The 26,490-nt window shown below is 26.3% G+C and overlaps 2 protein-coding genes across 3 annotated transcripts; both read right to left on the bottom strand.

Moving 5' to 3' along the window:
- Positions 1-1,009: 1,009 nt before the first annotated feature.
- Positions 1,010-5,230, bottom strand: LOC113552119 (aldose reductase-like). The gene is made up of 6 exons (XM_026954826.1): positions 5,089-5,230; positions 2,153-2,320; positions 1,967-2,083; positions 1,684-1,887; positions 1,255-1,610; positions 1,010-1,163 (listed from the first exon to the last, which is right to left on the bottom strand). Exons 1-6 carry the CDS (start codon positions 5,161-5,163, stop codon positions 1,121-1,123), a joined length of 963 nt encoding a protein of 320 aa, XP_026810627.1. The 5' UTR covers positions 5,164-5,230; the 3' UTR covers positions 1,010-1,120.
- Positions 5,231-6,214: 984 nt separating this feature from the next.
- Positions 6,215-26,307, bottom strand: LOC113551337 (proclotting enzyme-like). 2 transcript variants are annotated; one of them, XM_026953522.1, is made up of 9 exons: positions 26,137-26,307; positions 16,225-16,290; positions 11,204-11,575; positions 10,463-10,751; positions 8,430-8,626; positions 7,182-7,374; positions 6,782-7,059; positions 6,573-6,712; positions 6,215-6,513 (listed from the first exon to the last, which is right to left on the bottom strand). In XM_026953522.1, the coding sequence occupies exons 1-9, from the start codon at positions 26,162-26,164 to the stop codon at positions 6,358-6,360; spliced, it is 1,719 nt and encodes a 572-aa protein (XP_026809323.1). In that variant the 5' UTR covers positions 26,165-26,307; the 3' UTR covers positions 6,215-6,357. The 2 variants fall into 2 exon arrangements, with proteins under 2 accessions (XP_026809323.1, XP_026809324.1); XM_026953523.1 differs by having other exon boundaries at positions 10,463-10,743; positions 11,208-11,575.
- Positions 26,308-26,490: the final 183 nt, after the last annotated feature.

The following is a 26,490-nucleotide window of genomic DNA, read 5'->3' as shown; positions in this document are numbered from 1 at the left end:
ACTTACAACAAATTAGATAAACATAAATAATATGTCCATACAAAAAAGTGCTACCTAGATCCTTACCTAAGTACACGTCTCTGTGTATATCCCTGTATATAAGTATAAACCTAAGTATAATTCGAGGTGATTTAGAACAATTAGTTGATTTTACTACTCCATTTTAATTTTTAAATTTTATTTTAAACATAGGTACGTAAATTTACGAGTCAAAAGCATTTCTGCAAAAAATAAAATCCAGAAATCTTCAACTTTTAAGTTATTGCGTTCGTGATTTTTCTTTTTTATTATACGTACAATGTTTTAGCAAACGTTTTTGGTTTAATTTAGCGTACCTAAAATTTTTATTTTTTATTTTTTTGGAATTTAACGTATACTAATAAGTATTTTAAAACGATGGTTATTCAAAATTTGCACAGTCAACGAGATATCACCTTTTGTTTTCAACACAAAACCTATAGGATATTAAAAAAAAAAAAAAAAAATTCTTAGTTAATAAATTATTTATTTAAACATCATAAATAAAATCACTATATTAATATATTAATATCATCATCATTATCACTATATTAGAGTTTTTACGTCTGTATAATCTACGGCTTAACCTAAATACTAATGAGTGTATTGTAATCGTTCCAGATTAAGTATGGCAAGTAAGTCGCTCCCTACACTAATCAGTTCCGGTCCATGTCTGTATCTCGCAGTTATAAAAAAAAATTAAAATGCTCACATACAAAATACTCTAATAGTGTAAGAGCATATGAATCATCATTGATACACTCATTTTATTGTATTACAAATTCAGATTTCTGTATGACATTTTACTATTTTTTTGAAAAATATAATAAATTCATAAAAAAAAAAAATTTTAATATTTTTATTAAATACTAATTAAGTACCTACTTATTTTGCCTTGCATACTGATAGTATTAAAAGAAAAGGAACACAACAAATTCCAAAAATTTATTCCTACAATACTAACATATATATTTTTTTTTATTGTAGTAGGTTAAGTAAGATATTAGAAAGTATTTAAACTAAACTATTAATTATAGTTATACCTATTATAGTGATAAAATGTGTTTATGTGTATCTTATAAAATACCGAGTTACTGTTAATTTAATAAGCATCATTGAATGGATAATCCTTAAAATGCATGTTCCTAAAAAAAAAAAAAAGTATAATTATTTTAATAATAGTAAATACATTTGCAAATATATCTTAAAGAACTTGCTAATATTATAGGTAGGTACCCTTTCATGTGTACGAAGCGACCATTGCAATCAAATGTATCGATTTGATCAATATCCTCTTGTTCAAGTTCAAAGTCCCATACTTCAAAGTTGGATTCAATACGACTCTTAGTTACAGACTTCGGAATAACCATGATTCCTCTTTGAATTTGATATTTTATTAATATCTGAGCTGAAGTTTTATTATATTTTTCTGCGATGGCCATAATTTTAGGATCTTCTAAGAGAGTTGGGTCTTCAGGTTTTTTCCATGGATTATCTGGACTTCCTAGTGGACTATATGCAGTTAATATTATATCATGTTCGTCACAAAATTCTTTCAATTTTTTTTGGGTTAAATAAGGATGGCATTCAACCTATACATAATAACAAAAAAATATCAATGATATAAGCATTAAACATTTTAGATATACCCATAAGAGTTTATACTTGATTGTTAACCGGTTTTATAGCAGCTACTTCTAATATTTGTTGTATTTGATTTTTGTTAAAATTAGATACACCTATTGATTTTGTTAGACCGTTTTCTACCAATTTTTCCATAGCTTTCCATGTATCAATGTATGAACCATTACCTTCAATTGTGGCACCATTATCGTCTTTGGGAATAAAATCATCATTTAATCCGCCCTCCTAATATGTCACATTATTTTTACTCCATATAAGTATAATTATTATTGTTGTTCTTTTTGAAATTTTGAATGATACATACTTTGAAAGCCATAGGCCAGTGAATCAAGTACAAATCCAAATATTCAACTTGTAAATCTGATAAAGTTTTTTTTAACACTGTTTCAACAATATCAGGTTGATGAAAAATATTCCATAACTGAACGTAAGAATATAATTTATAATTTGATAAATATTTCTATTTTTCTTTAGATTAAAATGTAATTACTTTACTAGTAATGAACAAATCTTCACGAACTAATACACCTTCATCAATTTTCTGATTAATAGCATCTCCTATTTCTTTTTCATTTCCATAAAACATTGCACAATCAAAATGTCTGTAACCTGTATCAATCGCAATTTTCACTGCTTCTTCAACTTCACCGGGTTTTGACTACATTATAAAATTATAATATACATATAATTCATATTTCATATATTTTAACATAAGTATAGTATAAATTATGAAATATTTATTAATGTGATTATTCAGAACATACAATATAATATTAGTAATATTACTAATAGTATGCCTTTTAAAATGGAAACAACGCATAGTATGGGTATAGAGTCCCCTTAAAAGGTTTCATAATACATAATTCAAAATAAAGTATTTTGGAACTTTGAATTATTGATGTTTACATTAGTTTCTGGTGTAGCAAAATAAATAAATAAATAAGTACTAAACATTTCGAAAAATTGTAAAATTTATTGTATAACCTTACCAACAAAATCAATGCGAAGACTTAAAGATATGATTCTAAGTTTTTTCCTATTTTTTCCAATTATTTATTTAATAATAGTCCTATAAAGTCAACATGAAATAATTATTAACCATTATTTATACCTAATAGAATTTGTAAAGTCACTATTCATAGTTAAATACAATATTATTAATCATTTTTTATGATATTTGTAAACAATTAGTACCTTACTAATTTTTTAAGGTAGGTATTGTTATAATATATATTATAACACGTAGTATTATCATGGTCGATTTTCATTTATCATAATATGCACTTAATATTTTACATCAAAAATACTTTATAGTTGGGACACATAAAACTAGATAATCGGATATAGGCAATGATTGAATATGCAATGGCAGGGGGTGCCAATATAATTTATTATCTAAGTATAACGTATACCTATTACGTACATTGGTACCGATGCCATTAATTATGGAAGTCAAAATAATTCATATGAAAAATAGTACATTTTATATAAAATAGTTAAATAAATTACACAAAATAATATACAAAGATTTAAAATTTAAATATGTACCACAAAAATTATGAAAATAAAACTATAGAAATATTTAAATAGGTACATATATAATTTATTTATAAAATTAAAATCTCATCATACAATGTATTATGCAATATTATCCTATGCACTAGAATAGTGAAACAACTCAAAAATGATGTTTTTTTAGTTGCTACATGCTATTTGCAATGCCATGTTATGTATAATTTCATGAACCATGACATAAGTCAAAATATTTTTAAATATAAAAAATATGAATAAAAGAGAAACAAAACAAAATTGTAATTATATGTACAACATTAAAATAATTTCTTAAAAATCCGTACATTATTTTCTAAAAATAAGACAAATAAATTAAAACAAAGTTTCTTCAAATTTTCAATCCGCGGCTCTACTGAAAAATGCATGATTTTGAGTTGTGTAACTATTATTGTGCATAGGCAAATTTATACATTTATACCTACATATTATATTACTTATTAAACAATATTCAATAAACCTATAAATTGGCGAACATCGGGAGGGGGGGACTTTGGGCGGCACAGCCCTCCAAGTATTTCAATAGACCCCAAAAATCGAAGGTAATATGTTATACTTGTGTATAAAAAGGAGACGTGGGGTCACTTTACATTTGACTATTATAGCCCCCCTAAAATTCAATCAAATGTCCGCTTATGAACCTATATCAAGTTCATATTATAATAATATAATATAGGTTGGTACTTATTTGTATAATAAAATAAACTAACTTTCTATACTAAACCTAACCTAACCTAAGTCTAACCTAAGTCTAACCTAACCTGACCAGCTGACCATCTATATTATACTATTTTTCGCTATAATACATAAAAAAAACCTTTTTAAACCATACATTCCGAATTTTTAAAATGTTCACCTTAAAATTTTATCAAAAGTGTTTTTTTCGATTTTATTTATAACTCATTAACACTCTTAAGCCTTAATTTTAATTTTAATTAATGATTTGGAGTTTTCTTTAAAAGTTGAGTTAAATGTTTTTATTTTTCTAATAATTAGTATAAAAAATTTTATAAGATTCATTTATTCAGATTATATTCTTAATTATAAATTTAATAATAGATTTGCAGTTCACTTACTTTAATATTTAATATAATAGAGTTAAATAGATTTTTCAAAACGTACAATTTGTAAGATATCACGTAGTTATGTCATACAGTGTCATTTTATACTCTCAGACTATCTAAATGGTAATTATTAAAATTAAGATCATAAATGCATTTTTGATTTTATAAAAATGTATATAGGTAATAGATATATTGGATTTAATGAGATTGGATACGATGATTTGTATTTAAAATATTTGCCTTAAAATAGGAATACATTAATCTTTTAATAAAGTGTTGATGCCATCAAAAGTATTATTATATTATTATTTATGTTTGTGTAAAATAAAGACTATATATATTTACATAGATATTTTAATTCTAAAATGATTTTTCCAATACTTTATCATTTCTATGAAATTAAATTTTGCTATGTTTCACATGCATTACATCTTATTAAAATTTAAAAATTAATAAAAAATTTTTATGAAACGTTTCTTAATTATATTAATTATTATTATAATAAATAAAAATGATTCTCATTTTTCTTTACAATATTTTATTTATTTTAATTAAAGCTTCGACAAAAATGGTTATTAGCATTGTTTAAATTATATTAATACAATAGTCAATATTTACGGAATAATTTACATTACTTATTTTTATGAAATTTATATTTTCTGTGTATTTTTGCTTAATACAAATTTTTGATTGTTTATTTTTAAACAATGATTGATAACCAACAATATAAATTTAAACTCTTAGTTATGTACGTTTTCAATGAAAAATTATAAATATAATTTAATATAATTACCTTCCATGTTCCAAATCCTAAAATTGGATACTTTTCACCATTATTAAATGTTACAAACTGATTATTTGATGCCATGTTGATGAGTACCTATTTTATTTTAGTTTTTGAAAGTAACTATAAAGTTTTCAATGATTTTAAGAAGTGTAATGTTGAAATGATGCAATATAAGTAACAGTAAAATGTAAAAGCTACGATTTAGTGTGTCGATAAACTAAACAATGAACAGTGAATACAGGTATTTTTATTGTTGCCATTATTATTTATTTTACAATAGGGGTGGAGCAGTTTAAAGCCTTATTAATTATTAATAACATTTGCGTGGTTAAATTTAACTTTTCTAATTTATAAGAAATATAAAATTTATACTTACTGGCTTACTGCCAACGTTTCTATCATGTAATAGGAAAAAATTGAGTTCTATTTAATTTATATGATTATATCCCTAATTTAAAAATTCGTTCAGCATTTTGATGTGTTATGGTAGAATTTTATTGTAATAACTTATTATTTTTTCTTTAATATTTTAATATTGAAACTATTTTAAATGCCAATGTACTTACTTTTTACAAAAATAACATATTAAGTAAGGACTACTTAATATTTTGTTCAGCGATTTTCTTAAATTTGTATTCATTTTTTTTATATATAATATTACATAATATTACATTATGTACATTTTTTTATGGATAAATTAAAGTTTTTTTAAACAGTTAGGTAATTTAATGTTTATTTAAAAAATTAAATATATTTCGAAATTCAATTTATAAATAATGAATATAATTCAGTAATATACAAATAATAAGATAATTTTATAAAATTATACATTATACAAGTGTAAGCAATTTTCTGATACTTTATAAAAATTTTAAATGCAATCGTTTATTTATAATATTTTTACAACTCATAACATTATTTAGATTTTAGACTACTTATATATCTAATAGTCTTGGTTATGATTGATAAATAAATAGCTATGATTAAATATTTCTTTGAGAATTTAAGAAATAAAAACATGAGAGATTCTATTCATATATTTTATTTACAAAACGATTCACATTTAAAATAATTGTTCAATTTATTAACGACGAGAATGTCGACAATTACAAAAAAAAAAAAAAAACACTAGCTAGGTATATTATGAATCTTGTAATATCTTGATTTAAAATCTATATATATAAATATTAAATATAGGTACAAAAGTTTGGCATTTACGCTATCGTTAATTAATTTACATTTATCGTTGATGCTTCTTTAGTTGTCGAAATATGATCAATTAATGTTATCATTAATCCAATCCAAGTATCGGGTGACCCTTGTATACACACCCGGATAGCCAGGTTCACCACATTTGTTACCAAATGATACAATACCAATTTGTATCCACCTACCATCTTTTTTTAGCATTAACGGACCTCCAGAATCTCCCTAAAATCATATCGTTTTTATAATACACTCAATTAAAATATTTTTGGATTAAAGTTTACCTGACAAGCATCTTTTCCCCCTTCTTTCAATCCTGCACAAATAAAGTCTTCATTGATTGGTTGGAAATAAGTTCTGTCACAATCGTTATTATTCCATACAGGAAGGTCAACTTGTCTTTGTACAGTACTCTCTTTACCACCTGTTTAATTAATTTAAATTAAATTGTGTTATTTTAATTGTATAATTATTTCAACTTTAATAAATTTACCGTAGTACGTAGTGCCCCATCCTACAACTGTCGGACTTTGACCAACAAAAGTATCTGACTTAGAACTTTTAGGAGGTAAACACAAAGGTATTGTGTACTTGCTCCTTTTGACAGGTCGATCTAATACGAGTATTGCAATATCATTATAAAAACCAACTCTTGAGAATTTATTATGTCCACGGACTTCGACAACATAATATGTTTCAGGAGACGAAGGTTCGTCATCTCTTCGTAGGTCTACGTCACCAAGTCGAACTGTAAATTGTCTGGCATTAAAACTGAAAAGTAAAATTCATTAAAAATAAATTACTTTAATCTCTCAGTGACTTTTTTTTTTTATTAGTTTTAAGTTTTCTTGGCACAGTAATTTAAGCTTAATGTAATCCATAATAAAACATACGGCATTTGTCTATTATCTCGTGTGCAATGCGCAGCTGTGAGAATATGTCTAGGTCCAATTAATGAGCCTCCGCACCAAAATTCAGTTCTCCTAGGACCATGTAAGAATATAGCTGCCATCCATGGCCATCGACCTGGTAAAGCTTCGTCTCCTCCGACTACTCGGAATTTTGGTACTTCTGGTCGTCCACAGTCTGTTTTTAAATTCAATTTGTTTACAAGTAACCCATTTAAAAATTATAAGAAATATTATTGATTGAACTTTATAGCTTCTTAAATAACATTTATGTGATGTTCACAATTATAATTCAAAATTATTGTTGAATAAAATTTTATTAATTTTATTTATTACATAATTAGTTATTATATTAAAATACCAATAATTTAAAAAATGAAAATTATTTATTTGTATGTTTATTCATGTATCAAATAAGTTAGGCCATATTAGTAATATTACATTATATAAAAGTCGTTTTCTTCAATCTTCTGAAAATGTCAACACAACGGATATAAACAATGACATGCTTAGATTTAATCTTCCTTTTAATTCCCGTAGAATAATTTTTATAGTTTGTAACTAAGGTTATTGAGCCATTATTTTAATTACCAACGTATTTTGTACATATCTACTACTAAATGCGAATTTTTAAATATATATATAAATGCAAGAGTTCGTTAAAAGTATATTTTATAAGAAAAATTTACTACTACATATAATTGAAATAGAATATTAATACAAGTTTACTACTCAGTCAATTGTCATAAATAAGAACAACAGTACCTAAATACTTAATATAACAGCTATGCGTTAAATAAACATATTTACTATAGCGTGACATGGTGATGAAATATATTAAAAATATTAACTGCTACTTTGATACGAGTTTTAACGGGAAATTATAAGTCTATTCTAATTCTAATACTAATTGTCTAATTCTATTACTCAAATACTCAATTATAAGTATTTAGGTTAAGATAGGTTTATTAATAATATAAATATTGATTTTACATTGATTAGTTAATAATACGAATTATAATATATAATGTATTATATATTATTATAATATTTAATTCATTTAATCATTAAATATAACTAAAATAAAATCATAAGATATGAGCCTATGCTTATAAGTATTTTTATTTTTATTATATTATATTATAATTTAAATGTGTATAATTTTTTGATTTATTTGGTGAATTTTATTATTATATTAATTATTATATATACTAATTTATCAACTGTACATACCTTCATCAATAGTATTAGAAGACACCGAACTTATTGTTGGTTTAGTCGCTACTTGTATTGGTGATTTAGTAGACAATGTAATAATATTAGCGGGCGGTGGTCGAGTAGCCGGGGGTGGCCGGGTAATTGTCGGCGGTCTAGTGACTGTAGTCTGTGTCACGTAGTGTTCTGGTTTTGAAGGTTTTTCAGGAACAATTCTATAAGAAAATAAAAAATAAAGTTGTGTAAATTATTTATTTACTTTGTTTATAAACATATTTATCTAATTTTATTTATTTATTATGTTGAAATAATATATATATTTTAATATTTTTTAATACTTAGCACATATTAAATCTTAAGGTACTGATAGATACTGAGAGTATATAGAGACTAAGTGCTTAATTCCTCATTTCGCTTCATGAAGTTCAGTAGCACTGTTATTATATAATATGATAGTGTATTTTTAATATCTATATAGCTATAATATTAAAATGTACATAAACATTTTTATTTTTATTAGTATCTTGAATGAAAATCCGTTTTGACAGTTTTAAAAATGATCATATTTAAAATGAAAACAATTAAATAAAAATTGAATGACTATTATTTAAACTATTTAAATTTACTTATATTTTTATATTATTTTTTACATAATTTACAATAGCTATACAAATAATTGTTGAATTGACCACAAATTCATGCTTTCATAAAATTCGGTTATTATAATATCCATGCAGTATATAAAATGTTGAAACTTGGAACGCTGTTACCACAAAAATTTCTCTAAATTGAATACATTTTTGTTTGAATTATAATCAACAAATTACGTTAGGATATATTAATTTTTGACTACGTACTGATTTCCGTCATTTGTTAAATATTGAAAAATGTTGTTCATTGACACAATGGCATTATCTAATACTAAAAGTGAAAACGAAAATCATGTCAAACTTGATAGATAATAGCTGTGGAAGTGCTTACACAACGGAGGGTTTCAACATACATTACATATGGGAATTTCCTAATTTATTCTAGTACATTTTCACTGTAATTAGCCCCTTTTATATGTGAATAATATATTTTTGTGACGTGAAAATGAAAAGTGAAAATCAATGTTTGATTAGATAGTCAAACACGCATAGACAGGCGTGTTAATAAACAAATGAAATTTTTAGTAAGCGCGTTAAATAGAGCGCAATAGCGGTTACAAATCGAATAGCTGCGTATTGTTTTTTTGTCCTTTCTTTATCCTTTCGGTAATGTTCGGCATGTCGTGCATAGACGCGACTGTTCATTTGTGTATCGTAATCGCAAGAAAGCGCGCGCGTGCGTGAGGACACGGTGAATGTGGTGGGCAAGGTCATCGGCAATTAAGTTTTACGCATGAATAAGACAAACGGACGAGATAATGGTCTAAAGAAGAATAATATAGTGTGTGTATGTATATATTATTAAAAATCGTTTTTCCCTTCCAATTGGATTACTTTCTACTCTTATGTTGAGATAAAACAAAAAATGTCCATTGACGATTTCCAAAAAAAAGTACGTGGATAGGCATGTGTAATTATCAATTTTAATATAATACAAATTTTACATAAAATAAATCATAATTAGTTTAGAAAATCACTTGATAAGATAGTACATAAAGGCTGATTGTATCTTATCTTAATCAATATAATTTATTTCCCTGTCATTAAGAAAGAAGTAGAAATGTTGATTAGGAACTAATGAATAGGTATAAAATAATTTAATATGCATGCAGGTATCAAAACTAAGAAATATATTAAGTCCAACATACTTAATAATTATTTAAATTTTTAAGCAGGGTGAATATTTTGTAATTTGTATGTTTGTGTCAAAGGCTTTTTTTGCATCAATACTTATGTATTCTTTTATAATACATACAAAATATTATGAGAATTTAAAATTCTACTAAAATCTTATTTATCTTGAGCATACCTAATTAAGTATTTCGAAAATTATAAATGTTGGTTATTTTTTAGTCTTTCACTTACGTTACTAGTATACTCCTTAAAAATAGTTATACTTACGGTTCAGATGTTTTTTTTGGGCAACACACGCCTGGCACGAACAAATTCTTAAAGCATATGGATTGTCTAAGATGCCCTAAGTTGAGCAACAACTGTGGGCAATTGCTAAGGTCCTCACAGTTTCCCTGAGAACCATCCGGTGTAGAGCATGGTCTATTGTCTTGTGACACCACCTTGCCTGAACCCAGACTCACTAATGGTTTTACTACCATATCAGTCATATTTCGACCAAGTACGTTTTTGCTGATAGTGAATATTGCAGATGGCAGGTCACCTTGTTTCTGCAAACCTTCTCATACATCAGTATTTGTCGACCAAATTCAGCTGACCCATCCGGTTTAATACGGAAGTCAATTTATTTATGGATGTTTATTGGTTATTTACTTATGTTATCTTTAAATTGTTAAAGTTTCAAATGTCTTCTAATTTATGTATGCGCAAAGCACAAATATGTAACTCAGAAATAAATTATGTTAAATATTCAATATTGCGTTTTAAAAAACTATAAATAATTTAAAATAATTTTCATTTTCTAATTCTTATCATACTATGAAAACATTTACGACAATGAAAAAATATCTATTAGAATTCGCATACTTTGATATTATAAAAGAGGCTGATTACTTTATAAGTAAATTAAATAATGTTAAAAGTTGAATACGTTATACCTATACATATATGTATATATATGCTATATATTATGTAAGATTCTTATTTTATTCTCTATAAAGATATACTTACTTACTGGATAACTCTGTGGGCTGTCGAGTCTGTCATCTGTGGTTCCCCTTGTATAATTAACTAGGTACCTCCCCACAGTGTTGATAGCGCCAAGAGTTTCTGAAATTTTGGCTATGGCTTGTGGAGATAAATACCGAGCTTCTTCCGTACCGACAGGTGGATATTCAGTCTGTTCCTCAGGTAGAGTTTCTTGGAACTCGGATGGTAATTTGGCACGTCTACCTGATTTAGCGCTTCTACCTTCTGGGTATGTAACATCGCTATATCCTATTTGATCCTGGTTATCGATTGAAGGAAAGTGAAAAGATTCTCGGACAGTTTGTCTAGGTGGTCGATTTATATGATACTGGTGTCTACCAGTAAAGTCGTAAGCTGTCATAAAATACATGAATTATTAAAATTAAAAATGTATACTTTATGTTTTAATATAATATAAAAATTATTAGAAGAATGTTATAGTGGTTCGTAGAGGGGAGCTAAAACGAATGTTGCATTTAAATGTAATAACTATATATTTTTAAGATAATAAACATAGATATACCTAAATATTATATTTTTTGTAATTGGTAATTAAACTAACTATCCTAATATAATAAGGGACCGTGATTATTTATTAGTAATTATACCATTATTGTTTTATTAAACATATTATTATTTGAATGGGCAATAATTATTATTATGATAATAATTCATATAAATGACTCAACACTTATCACTTTCTCCTTGCATTGGTAGTTGGTACCCAGTACTCATTACTATAATACACTCTACAATATTACAATAGGCATATAACTTATGATGTTATATTATGTACATACATAGGAGTATGGCTTACAAAAATAAGTTTTATAATATAAATATTATCAATAAAATAGTAAGTTTATTAGGTTAAAAGATGAAAACAGTTGTCTGGGTATAATCAGTCAAATTTGTAACAAATATAATTTATTCTATTTATTAGAAACTAAAAGTTTAATGGGAAGTAACATTTTATATTTTTAATTGTACTCAATTATTTAAGTAAAAGTAGTGTTATGTACTCATATTTATGCACGAGTTGTATATGTTAAACCTGCCATATAGGCAATTAATCACGGGTTATTTCTAAGACCTTTACACTCTACAATCTACATATTACTAAAGTAACAAATGGCGATCTCCGGGCTAGTTATTATATATTAGGAATTATAGCTAGCTAATCACTACCCAAGAACCTTGATCAATTTATTTTAATAAAAAGTCAATGGCCGTTTTTAATAAATATCAAGAAGTTAAAACTATTAAACAGATTAATAACAAAATCCAAAAAATCATATAAAAATTATAATTGATTAAACATTTTTTTTTTTAATACTCAGTATAAACTATAAATTATTATTTGTTTGACAAATGTTTGACCCTACTCATAGTAAGTTATTTATTGTTCATCTGAAAGTGTTTACAGCCTGCTAACAAAGTTTTAATTAATCATACAAATTATATTTTATTGAAGTACTTATTATAAATAGTTTCAGTAGGTGCTTCATTAAACATTTATAAATTACACGTATTGACATAATAATAACGATTAAATGTAAATATATGTTGTTTATGTAACGTAAGATAATATAATGTTTAAAATTTTAGTGAGAGTTACTTTTTTCATTCAGATTTAATGTACTGCTAATTATATGAATATACGTAGGCGCTAAGCCGATGGTTATAAATTTGCGATCAGTTTAGGTGAGGTACAGCAAGAATAAAAATAGATAATAATAATCATAAATAAAAAAAAATTCAAATAATTAAGTATTATACTTGACACATATAGAAAGTTATCTGTTTTTGTGCTCCCCACACACTTACATAGGTATCATTAGACAATTTCAGACGCCCTGTGTTGCAACCGCAAAACCGTCAAAGAATGGGAAAAATTAGATGGAAATCTATAGTGTGAGAGTGAATTCAATCTTCAATAAGATAATGTCGGCCTACTTTGATATTGGAAGTAAATTAGCAACACTAGGATAACTAACTAATCACTAATCAGTTCTTTGGACGGTTCCATGAAACATACAATTTATTTGTATTACCTATCTAAACATAGTTAGGCGCCCTCTATAAAATTGTATTATAGTATATAATAGCACTGTAACTTTCATGTGATAATTGCGATAGTCGATAAGAAATATGTGTTTGTTTAATCAGTGGGTGAAATAAGAAAACGATTTTACACAAAAGTTTTCTGTGTGCCTTATCATAGTTTAAATCTATATTTATTGCATACAAGAAACTGAGATATGTAAAGGACTTATAAATGCGTTTAATATAGCCTATAGGTATTTCCTTATCAGTTTCAATTCTGATTTCACTTTAATGGTCACTTTTATATTGTAATAGATAGGGTATACAATTTTAATTGAAGTATAATATGTCAATTATAAAATATTACTTTCGTATTATTAACACTCATCTGTATAGTTCAGTTTATGTATAAACAGTGAAGAAGTTAACATTTTAAATTTATATTATACATTTATACGTTGATTAGTATTTAAGAAGTATTTAAGAGACTATTGTTTTAGAATCAACCAATATAGTTTAAAAATATAAAATGATAAATTGTTATAATAGATAGTATGACACACGTGATCATTAACTAATAATTTTACATATTTAATTATATTATAACACAAATGTATAAAACTAAATATTATAGTTTACCACAGTTAAATTTATTAAAAGTTTTTTAGTTAATACAATTAAAACACAATGGTAATAATAAGAAGTAATAAATGGTCTAAATGATTTTTAATTTTTAATCTGTTATAGCTATAGTGAAATAATGACTTGCAACTACTTATACAGTTAATTTTTAGAAATAGTAAATTTTGATTTTATGCGTATGACTGGAATAATATTGCTCAGAAATAAACGATATTTACACCTGAAAAACTTTCACTCGTTTGGTTGCATCTGAGGCGTGGTGTACATTTTCTTTTTAAAAAACAACAACAACCCACACTAATTAGTAGCCAGTTATATTATATTCCCACAAATTATTATAAATATATTAAAATAAATATACATATATAAGTTAACTTTAGGTAATATTAAATTGTCCATTATATTTAGGAGGATAAATTTATTTATTACTTTTAAAAATTAATGTTTTCTTCATATTCAAAGTGTTTATTTTTATTTTAAAAAAATATTCAAATAATTTAAAGTCAATATCATTTATTTATCTGTTAATCAATCATTTATTTAAATACGTTCTACCTGGTGATCATTCATTGCTACTGTTCACGCTCATAAATAGAATGTTACAAGTTACCATTAATCATGACACAGTTTGACTCTGCATATGTTGGTACGAGTATTTTGTAATTTTCTTTCTGTACAAAAAAAAATCCTAATTATTTTCGAGGAGTGTGTTTAATCCTATGAAATGCGTTTTACTTTTAAGATTAATTGATTAGATTTTAAATCATTTATAATAAGAAATAATTTTAAAAGGGTAGATTATTGTTGTAGTTTATATGATTCATTGTAAAATAGTATCCATGAAAAAAGTTTTTTTATACAAATAGCATTTAATGACTGAATGTCATAAGTGAAATGAAACTTAATTGTCATTTATAAATATTTTTTATTATACATTTTGTAATAGTATTAAAAATGTACAAATGTATTTTATGTTTATCTACTGTACCTAATATTATCATAACATTTTTAAGAGTATAATAATTAAGATCTAGATGTGTATCGATAACTTATTACTTAGTTTAATTAATTATATTAAATATTTTTTGTCAGTTTATAATATTTAGAAATATAAACTAAGTACCTATAATATTTAGTTAATTTATAAATTATAATTTTATTGTTTTTATTGTTGTGGGAAACTACTAATTTAAGCTGAAAATTATGTTACTTTCTAGTACAGTGACTATATAATAATTTAAAAGAATAAAAAACAAATGAACGTGTAGGTTAAAAATGGTTAGATACTAAACCTACGTATATATTGTATCAATAAAAATAAACTTGGTTTAAAAATGTTATTCGTAGGTTGTTCAAAGTGAAAATTATGTACAACCAATTGAACTTGCCGAGCGTGTGGCAAACAGTGGACTTGTAACCTTTCTGAACATATTTACAAAATTAATATTATATTTCACCGACCCGACAAAACAGACTACGTATAATATGTAAATCGGCGTGTTTTAAAGAAAATATATTACGCCGCCTACACTCATTTACTTTCCATTTTATGCACGATATCCGGGTGCCTTACCGTCAGATGTTTTAAACAGCGCAAGGTCTTTTGTTTTGTAAAAATGTAATACATAAACAAGTATAATAATAACAATAATAGTAATAATACCTACATCAGTCACGGGTTTATTTGTCTTTTACTTATTTTTAATAGAAAAAAGTTAAACATAAATAATATTTAATAAAATGTTTATATTCAAACTAGATACCATATTATATAAAAATATAAAACGTTCATAGGTGCACAAAAATTAATTCCTATAGAATATCAGAGAAAGTGCGACAACATAAAAATCGGAAATGCAGTTCCGTATATCAGTATAATGTAATATTACATGTACGCCAAAATAAACATAATTGTTTTTCCTCTCACACATGTTATTTTTTACTTTTCTCTCGTCCAATACGTTTATACTTACATAACGTAATGTCACACACACACACCGGTTATGTAACTATTTGTGACTTCTCAGAAAAAAAACGCACACGAGACAATCGTGATAGGTGTGGAGAAAAAAATTGTACCTACCACATAAGTTTTTTTTACCAAAACATTTTTGGTTGGAGAAAGTGCTAGAGGTCAATATGTTATGCAACTATTATTTTTATGAATTACCGTCAGGGTGATAATGACCTAGATGGATATATATTGCATAGTTCATACTTATTATTATATAGGTACCTACTACCTACCTATTATATATATATATATATATAAATTTATAACATGCACGTATTAGTATATGAATCATCGGAATTACCTTGTGAATAACCGTCTTCAAAATGACGAACTGCAACACCAGCTTTTACGGTTAAGTAACATATCCCTGTAAAATATAAAAATGTAATTTACTATTATATATATTTATATTTTAACTATAATATAATGTATCTACCACATATTTTTATTATTTTTTTAAACTTGTTAATCTTTATAATATTATATATATATATATAATATTTGTTAACATAGGTAGTTATTTTATCAATTCAAAAAAATAATAATTAATAGTCAGAATTCATAATATAATTTTAAAAACTAAAAATGTATAATATACAATAAATGTGAGTTAATAATAAAAATAAAATAAATATTTAGTTACGATTAAAGTATAATTCGTTTTTAAATGAATTTACTTTGGTGGACATTAGTTACACAGTAATTATTATTTACAGCTTTATTTCGATTGGTTATACAAATAAAAAATGAATTATTACCTAAAACTTTTTTTCGATTACGTTGATTAACTGTAGGTCAATCACTTGAAATATTATTTAAGTCGCAATTTTGTTGATGAGTTCAGGTTGTGAGAAATACTATTATTTAATATATATATATCTGAATGTTGTATTTTATATACTCTGTACTATGTTAGTCAGTTTATTGAAATTTAAATGGATAATAGTCCTTACAACTTTATACTTAAAATGCACCTTGTGATAATTAGTTAAGTATTTATTATATTTATGACAACTATGCAATGTTAATATAGATTAGTTTAAGTAGTTTTTAAAGCATTTTCTAAACCCATTCTCATAGGCTATTATTTTGAATATGGATTAATAAGTCGGAAATTGCTTATTTAAATATGTATTTTTGTATGTATCAAAATGTAAATAAAATAATCTGTCAAACGATTTTCAGCAAAACGTGGAGATTCATAATTGAAAAAATTAAACTAAAACTAAGTTTATACCGACACAGGTATTTAATAGTACATAAAATAAAGGTATCTATTAAAAATATTATTTTGAAGTATAGGCATCTAGTACAAAAAATCAAAATTTAAATAAAGACATTACTAAAGAATGAAATTGGGATAAATATACTTGATGAATCACATTGTGTAAAATTCGTATTATATAATATTTGGTTATGTACTTGGTTTGTGTTAAGTATTTGGCTTACATAGTACTTATAATAATTATTTATCAACTACTATTCAATAAAACGTACATAATAGATAGGTACGTCGTACGTGATTACCTTACAAAACTAATAGTGGTGAATTCTCAAATGTTAATAGATTATGTATAGAAATACTCGTTAATATTATTATATAAGGAACTTAAACTATGATATAGCTTGATGCATTTTTAATTTAAACTATATAACCGCTGTAACTATACATGCATATTTAATTCAAATGGGCATTGATTATAAAATCTGACTTGGGTAAAATGAAATGTTTGTAAGTAACTTGTTTTAACTTGTAACTTAATTTTAAAAATAACGTGAAATATTGGTTACGAAACTAAATACTATATGTATATAATATTTAATTTATGACGGAGTAGAGAAAATAATCCAAAAATCCGATATTAATATTGAAAATATTATAATAATAGATAATGAATGACATTTAAATTCAAAATTGGAATAAAGAACGATCTACCAAATCAATATGCACAGAATATATATATAAAAAAAGATTATTTTAACCAAATCGAGTATGTTATATTCGTGTATTTTTACTTTGTTACAGGAATATAATAAATATGGTGATAAAGAATAAAATAAAAAACAATTTACTAAAATTGTATTATAGATTATATTAGTTATTTTTTTAATACCAGTAGTTTTGTTGTTTTAAAACAATACATTATGTGTTCATATGTATGTCAAAGAATAAGTATTATAATCCCACCTATAAGCCATTATAATATATTATTCATTGTGTAGGCATGACGCGTTAACCCTGCACGAGTATAAACCATAAACGAAGAATTTACTATTGACTCATCGATATATTTTTTATTAAAACTTGATTTAAAATTTAAATAATAATATTCAACTGGTGTAATAATACCTTCATTTGGGAAATTCATTAATTAGGTAATAACAATCTGTAAAGGTTATTATAGCTAAAATAAAATATTCAAAACAGGATTTTTATAATAATATTAGCATTTGTAGAATTAATAAATTTATTACCTATCCACTATAATAAAGTTGCCAATAGTGTGTGATATCATTATAATATTTTTAAGTATGTATGATGTATGAAAAAATTAAACTAATTAAAAAAAAAAACAATAATAAAGTGCAACAAATAATAATAAAAGTTTAAAAAGCAGATAATTGATTTTTGGTAGGATTATTTTTACTTCAATATTAAGTCTCACGCACCTCCTATTCTCTTTTTAAAAAAAAAAAACAATAAGTGTAAATATTAAGTGATTGTTTAAATTGACCAAAATAAAAGTATTGGCTTAAATAGTAAAAAAGGTAATAATAATAAACTATAATATGTTATTGAAGTCAATAATAATATGGTAAATATATATTATGATTATGGATGAATAATGGTGTTTTCACGAATCAAAGTTACGTGTTTAATTTAAAATACGACTAAATATATATTGATACTTGTATCACAAAACTGCAAAAGCTTATTATTAGATAATTGACTTGACACTTATAACATTTAGTTCTGAAAAAAAAACTATTCGATATTTTAAAATATATTTTGACCGAAAGTGATATTGTTGTTGAAATGGCTGGTGAAAACGAGATTGTCTGAAAGTCGAAGTAAACAATATCCGGGAGATACATCCGCCCACGAAATGGCGTTTTTGCAGCAATGTAACGCTATACTCATCAATTGTATTCTCTCTCTCTCTCTTTCTTGCCGTCTTAAAATACTTACATGTAGGTACATCATATATATATATATACACATATGTATATAATATTATATTATATGTACACATTTTACGTTAGTACATTTGTGAGTGTGAGCAGTATGCGCGTGCACGCTTATATCGGTTTTGTAGTATAGACACGAAAAAGAAAATTAGTATACGTCGTGTGCGCCTATATTTTTTCTCTCGCTCGAATATCGGCCCAACAAGGCCGTTCACGGATGCTCGAAGGTCGTGACCAAGATACACATATACGCAACGTATACGGCGCGCGGACGTGAATAATCGCGGTGAACAAATTATTAATTGGAGGTTATAAACAATAATAACACGTTTGTTGTTGTGTTTCTTCTTCTCGGACGTTTCCTTCCGCGGACCAGTGAAAATATCCCTCGGGTGACGTCGTCGCCGTAACAGCGGTCTTTATCGCGCGCACCGTCGGCGCCGGGCGTTCCGCGAGCACGCGCGCGCATTCGCCGCAGCGAGGACCCGACGGCCGAACCAAGCACGGACGACGCGACCGTTGGTTTCTATAAAACCGCTCACGGCGGCGTCGTCGTCGTATTTCGGATCGAAAACGAATGTATAGGTGTACACGCACACATAGAATTAAATATAATATATGTATAATATTATTACGACCGTACAGCGGTGCAGTGGTCGCGTTTCCGTAAGATTCGGCCTATGAGGTTGAAATAAAAAAAAAATTAGTGTAGAGAATATTTTTCTGCGTACAACGATATTATAGATATGTATAATAGTAGGTATATGTAGATACGAATATATTTTAATACATTATCGTTTGCGTTTATTTTTTTTTTTTTTACATATCGCTTTCTCCGATGTATATTATAGGAGACCACCGTTGACACAAACTAAGCCGATGATTACATGGGTGTTGTTAAATGAAAAAAAAGACGGACCGGAAAACCTCGAACATTTTTTTTTTGTTTCAAGTACACGATGAAAATATATATATAGTCATGGTTTAGTAATTTTTTAAACGAATATCTAATTTTTTTACGTCGTTGTTTCTTGTATGTTGATATTTCGGACATCGTAAAAATCTTAGGAAGGTCTAAATAGCTGTACCTAATCATATAATGACACTTCGAATCCTTGACAATCCACTTGACAGAACGTTTGGTATAAATATGTAGGTTATTGTTACAATATAATATATATATATCGTTAAAGTTACCTATGCGATACACAGATACTTGGATCAAGATAAAATTAATTTTTATCCGATCAATGATTTATTGAAATTAACTAGTTGAGCTTAAAATATTTACCACGTTAATTACAGTTTTTAAGTACACTAAAACATTCATATTAAAAATAAAATCATGGTAGGAATAGAGATTATAATATATATTTTATAAAAAACATTTATTTATTTAAATTTAAAGAATAAATACAATTTAAGGTTAAATTATTAAAAGCAATCTTCTGATGTAATGGTGTGACTGTTTTTAATGTTCAAAAAAAAAAAAAGATATGTTAGTAAAAAACTAAAAATCTTCATAAGACAGGTAATCAAAATAGATATTTATTTTATAAAATAAGTAGATTATTATTTGATAAAAAAATAAAATAATTTTCATAGAAAAAATGTAAGTTAACAATTTTTAAATAACTACAGTTACTTGTCACATGGTATAGAACAACGGTATATTTGAATTATTTCCTTTAACTAATATTTAAAAAAAATAATATCTATCATCTTATTATAAATTAATGCTTCCTTGGTTCAACTATGAATAATCGGAAGTCTAGCATAGTAGCATTTTTTTATAGCTATTACAGTACCCATACAACTATACAAGTATATTATTTTTTAAGACGTTGAAAAATTATTTATTCTATACAATTTTTAAATGTACTGTACTTGTAGGTGGTTTTTTTTATTGATTTCATGATGTTAACTCTTATTTGAATTCACATAATTTATAATCAATTTAATTTTGTGCTTTTAATAAAAATATAACTTAATAAATTCTAATTAATGTTAAAGTAATACCCAGTATAGATTTCTAAATCGTTAATGAAAAAACTAAAAAGATATCGATTAACCAAAAAACCCGAAACTGAGTATGGGTAATACTGGGTTTGTTTATCATAAGTACTTTATCTAAATTCTAACATTAGAAGAAAAAGAACAAGAAACTCCAGTTGTTCATGAAATATGAGATTTATTAATAGTTAAGGTACAAGATACTAACAGGTTATTCAAACCAACATGCATGTTTTCGTTTTCTAAAATCAATATTATTGATTTTTTTTAACAAAGTTTAGTATAAGAACACATATCATTTTACATTATTAATACTTTGTAATTAAAAGAATTTATTTAGTTTTTCATATCAATATAAGAACTTTCGTAGTTAATTATTAGTGACGATTATATATTTATATATTGTGTTGTAATTACTGCGTTTCGATTATAGAACAATGAACATTATAAATGTAATTACCTATTACCAATCAATATTTTTAGAATTGAAACAATGCCTAAATTTGAATTCAAATATACATAAATATAAACATTGAATACAAGATTTTTCCTTGAAATTATTAAAATGAAGGACTTGTCGTTATTTCGAAGTCGCTCCTCTTACTGACTCATTTCGTTGGTGTTACACTATTGTGTAATAGTTCGGAAAAAAAAACCATATACAATTATAAAACATGATGGTATCACCCATGACACAACTTTGAGGAATCGGGTCAAGTTGATTTGGCATATGAGTATTGAGTATGCTAGTTATTACCAATTCCATAGTGATATTCATTATTGTTCTTCTTGTAATCATAATAATTAATACTTGAGATTTTTATTTTAGATCCCTGTTAATTGGTCGCGTGTGGTTCGTGCATTCTCCAAGTTATTATATGGCCTCTGTTTGGACGACAGGCAACCAGAGCACACGGGCTTAATGTCATAAATTCAGATTTATTGTCTCGTCTGGCTTTCGCTTCAGCCCGAAACAAAAGGGCAACCATTAAAAAACATAAAAGGAGTAAAAAAACCGCGACAAGTGGGTCAATTATTATTGTTTAAGTATTTGAATACGTGCGACTGTCGGTCGTTAAATATTTCCGGGTGTTCCAGACATTTAGTTAACTAGTGTATTTCAAAGAGTATCGACTGTTCTAAGGGAACTAACTGATTTACTGAAAATTCCTCTAACTATTAATATATAAGCTTCGCTAGATATGTAAATAACAGAGATTTTTCCTTTTTCCCTTTTCACTAGTCAAATATGTCATTTAGTCAGAATTAGGTTGCATATATTTTTAATGTAACTAAGTTATAACATATTTTGTGTTAATTAATATTATTATAATGATAATAAAATAATTAGTTTTTTAAAAATGTACCTAATGCTATAGTTAAAATTTACATTAACATTTATATAAATCGTTATTATACGTATTATGCAGACAATGCAGACATATTTAGGCGAATATAATTTATACGTAAAATGTTCATACGACTACACAATTAATGATATGAAAATTAATTTTATAAATGTAGATATTTTTGGGTGTACATTCAAATCTAAATGGTTAAATAAAAAAAATATAAATATTAAATTATAAATAAATAGGCACATTACTTTTAGTTTAAGTACACTAAATACATTTAAAACAAGTGTTATAAATATATTTAATTTTAAAATTATTGTCTGGTTATGAGAATAATAATTTGATTATATTTTATATTTAGCTCTAATAATTAAAATTAATACTATATATAATATGCATAGTATATTTAGTATATTATTTAGTTTCGGTAGAGTAAGGATGTAATTTTTTTTTTTAATATTATAGTTACCTCTAATTTATTTTATGTTTTATAATAATTTATTTTGCCATTTTTAAAAATATCATTATTTTTATATTGTAATTCTGAAAATATTTTTTCATTTAAACTTTAAAGAATGCTCATAAAATAATAATTCAATATATCGATTTTAATATGTAAGATATGGTTTTAGGTTATTTCCAAAATAGGTTGTCTAAACATAAATTACCTGTTCAACACTAACTGAATTTCTGTCTTATGCTCTTGTACTTTTCTTGAATTAATTTATTACTCAGTACTAACATATTATTGAAATAAATAATAACATAAATTAATCATGCTTTTTAACAATTTTAACTGTCTGTTATAATCTATACTTTTTTGTATTAAAATTCTGCTTAAAGACGATCAACATATTATTTTGTGGTTAATTTGGGAAAAAAACAAAAAAATATAACTGTTTAAAAATGACCTAGTGTCTTCAAGAATAAGAAAAACAATATATCACTTGAAACAATGTGCCAATGTATTTCTGTTAAACGAATCATTACTCCAGTGAGAATATTCGATGCGTTATTATGCTGGACATGATTGACCATTGTTTTTGGTCGGAAACTACCAAAAAAATAAACATATCGCTTCTCGTCTCCCTCGAATGAATTCACTGAATGAATCACTTGAAGACGATTTGCCTTCCAGTATGAGTACAGTTTTACATAACGGGCCATATTTTTTATATAATTTGTTTTTTTATTTTTGCGTGCTTCTTTAACGGGAAGTCCACGACATGACCGGAAGACAATTTAATGGACCAAATCATAACGTTCTGCCCGAGGATGTAAAACCATAATGGGCGAAATTAGTACTGGACTTTGTTATGTTGTCACTTGTCAGATAATACATCTAGAGAAATGCGCCAAGTATACCAGAATAATCTGTAATCTTTATTGGTCCTCTACGAAACGAATTGTGTTTTCGTTATACAATTATATTCGGTTATCCAGACTACCTTGTATAATAGAGTTTAGTTGATGTTAAATACCTGTGTCAAGCCAACTTATAATTTCATTAATATAATTTTATCAATCAAGCAGGTATAATTAATTATTTAAATAATAAATACTGAATCTACTCAATAATAATAAAAAATCATATTTATTTTATATTAGATGTTTTCGTGTATTTTTGCTAAGTCATTAAATCATTTAATACAAAAAAAATGAGAAAATTCGTGTCCGATATTTTAGATTTAGAGAGCAAAAAAATACCGAGAATAATAATATTTTGATGAACAAGAAATAATGATTGGGCTTATTCAATTGAATATTATTATACTAATAACAGGTATCTACTACCTATATAAATATATAATTTATTATCAACACGGTTTAAAACATTTTGAATAAATGATTAACATTTGAATTAATGAACTCAATTCGTGATGCATACGTTTGAATGTACCACTTGCTTATCTGAGTTCTTGAAAAACCGTAAACATAAATTTACATACAATTCTGACAAAATATAAGCTTTAACGTTTTAACTATCTTATGGATTATGAGCTAGTACAAACTGGATTTAGATGAAAGTTTATTATTAAAATTCATAATATCTACATGCCAAGTTGCGTTAATATTAAACAATAAGTAAGTATCCGAATTTTAAAAATATGCTGTATATAGTATACAATAAACTTCTTACGGAATTACCAATTTTGATAGTCAAAATTTAATTTTTTTGAGGCTGTGTCCACAAATTACGTATTTCATAAATTTTGAAATAATAACACAAGCTATGTGATAATTGAAATTTGAAAAAAAACATTTAAAAATAATGAATACGCCAATTAAATTATTATTGTATATTATTATTAAGACATTTTTAATTCAAAAGTATTATAAAGGAATATAAATAAAACGTTTAGTTATACCTACACCAATACATCGAATAATCATTTTACTACTGTGATGTATTTGATATTAAAATATAGGTACCTATATTTATGAACACTTATGGTTTTTTAATTTATTTGTTTTATATAATTTAATATATTTTAAGTGATTCTGAACGGTTTTAGCAAAAATGAGAAATTTAAGTCAGAAAAGTTATAAAAATACACTAAAATCCATTCCATATAATTATTAAAATAAAAATAATTGAGTTATTAATTTACTATAATGAATCATAATTTCGACAAATCACGTAAACCTGAAACATGAATGCAGTGTTGAAATAGCGTTTAATTTTAAAGGAAAAAGTATATCTGCACTAGCTGCAGTGGAGTTACAACACAAAGGCTCTCTTTCACGTAAATCTATTTTTATCAAACCAAATTTGAAAAGAAATAAAACAAAACAACGTTATTTATTTATTTGTTTCTGTGTTAAATTTAAAAGTTATAAGTTATTTATCTCATGGCTTTGTGATCTATGAAGTCTTAAAAAAACCTTTTTTAAAATGAATATGTGGTTCACGCAGTGAACTCGTGCTTTTCCAGATGACAAGAAAACCGTATATTAATTCGCAAGAAATGGTTATGGTTGTGTTTCCTAACTTTACACCATTAGTTTTTACGTACTTTACCTATAATGTCGTACATAAAGCGATGTATGAGTATAACAGCAAACTTCTTGGATTTTCAGTGTGATTTATAATAGACCAGAATATACTATTTTAATGTGTTCACTAATTTGATAATTTAATAAAAATTTTTTATTTTAATTATTAAACGATTTTTTAAAAATTCGGGTTTGATGTTATCACGGGTATTATTATTATTTTTCTTTTACTGATATACCTAATAGGTACGTAAGAAAAATATAAATTTATATTAAATACATTGCGATTAAATAAACAATGGATAAATCTAGTAAAATGATGTGCCTTTAGTGCAAAAGTATAATGGTTAAGTAGTTACCTATGTGTACACATCGTAGTTATTATCAGTAAAAGGTGTTTTTTTTTTTTTTTGGTCACGATTTCGAGTATCTACTATTACGGATTACATCATAATAGATTTTTTTTTCTTCAACGCACACTCGTGACCGTCCAGTTATCCTTAATCCGTTTTAACTCCTCGAAACTATATGATATCACAACGCCTTACCACCCCGATTATGTACGACTCCCCGAACGGACAGACGATACAATATTAGCATAATAATAAAACATCACCGTACAACTAATATTAGACATTATTTCACGTGATCCGACTAACCTAATATCAGGACGCATCTCGACCACATGTTCCAAGCGTGTCGTCCCTGGCAGAGTAGTGCTGGCGGTGGCGGTGCGGACGATTAACGCACATAACAGACGCGAACCAGAGCGGACCGTGAGTATTTCGGGGCCCGCGGATACTGCGGCACTGCGTCGCGTCGTCGCGCGGGATCTCTTCTAACCGCCGTCGCCGCCGAAAATCGTGGGAGTAAACGCCGCCGCCGCCCGCCCCCGCCCGCCCGCCCGTCCGCCCGCCACGCCGGTCCGTTGGGTTTCCAGTGCGCGCGACGACCGAGCGCGTTACAGGTGTAGGTACGGGAGTGTGGCGGTGGCGCGGTCGGCGAGAAGGAGA

Source organism: Rhopalosiphum maidis, chromosome 2 (genome assembly GCF_003676215.2).
Source record: "Rhopalosiphum maidis isolate BTI-1 chromosome 2, ASM367621v3, whole genome shotgun sequence".
Taxonomy (NCBI): Eukaryota; Metazoa; Arthropoda; class Insecta; order Hemiptera; family Aphididae; genus Rhopalosiphum; species Rhopalosiphum maidis.
This window is presented reverse-complemented; position numbering and strand designations above follow the sequence as displayed.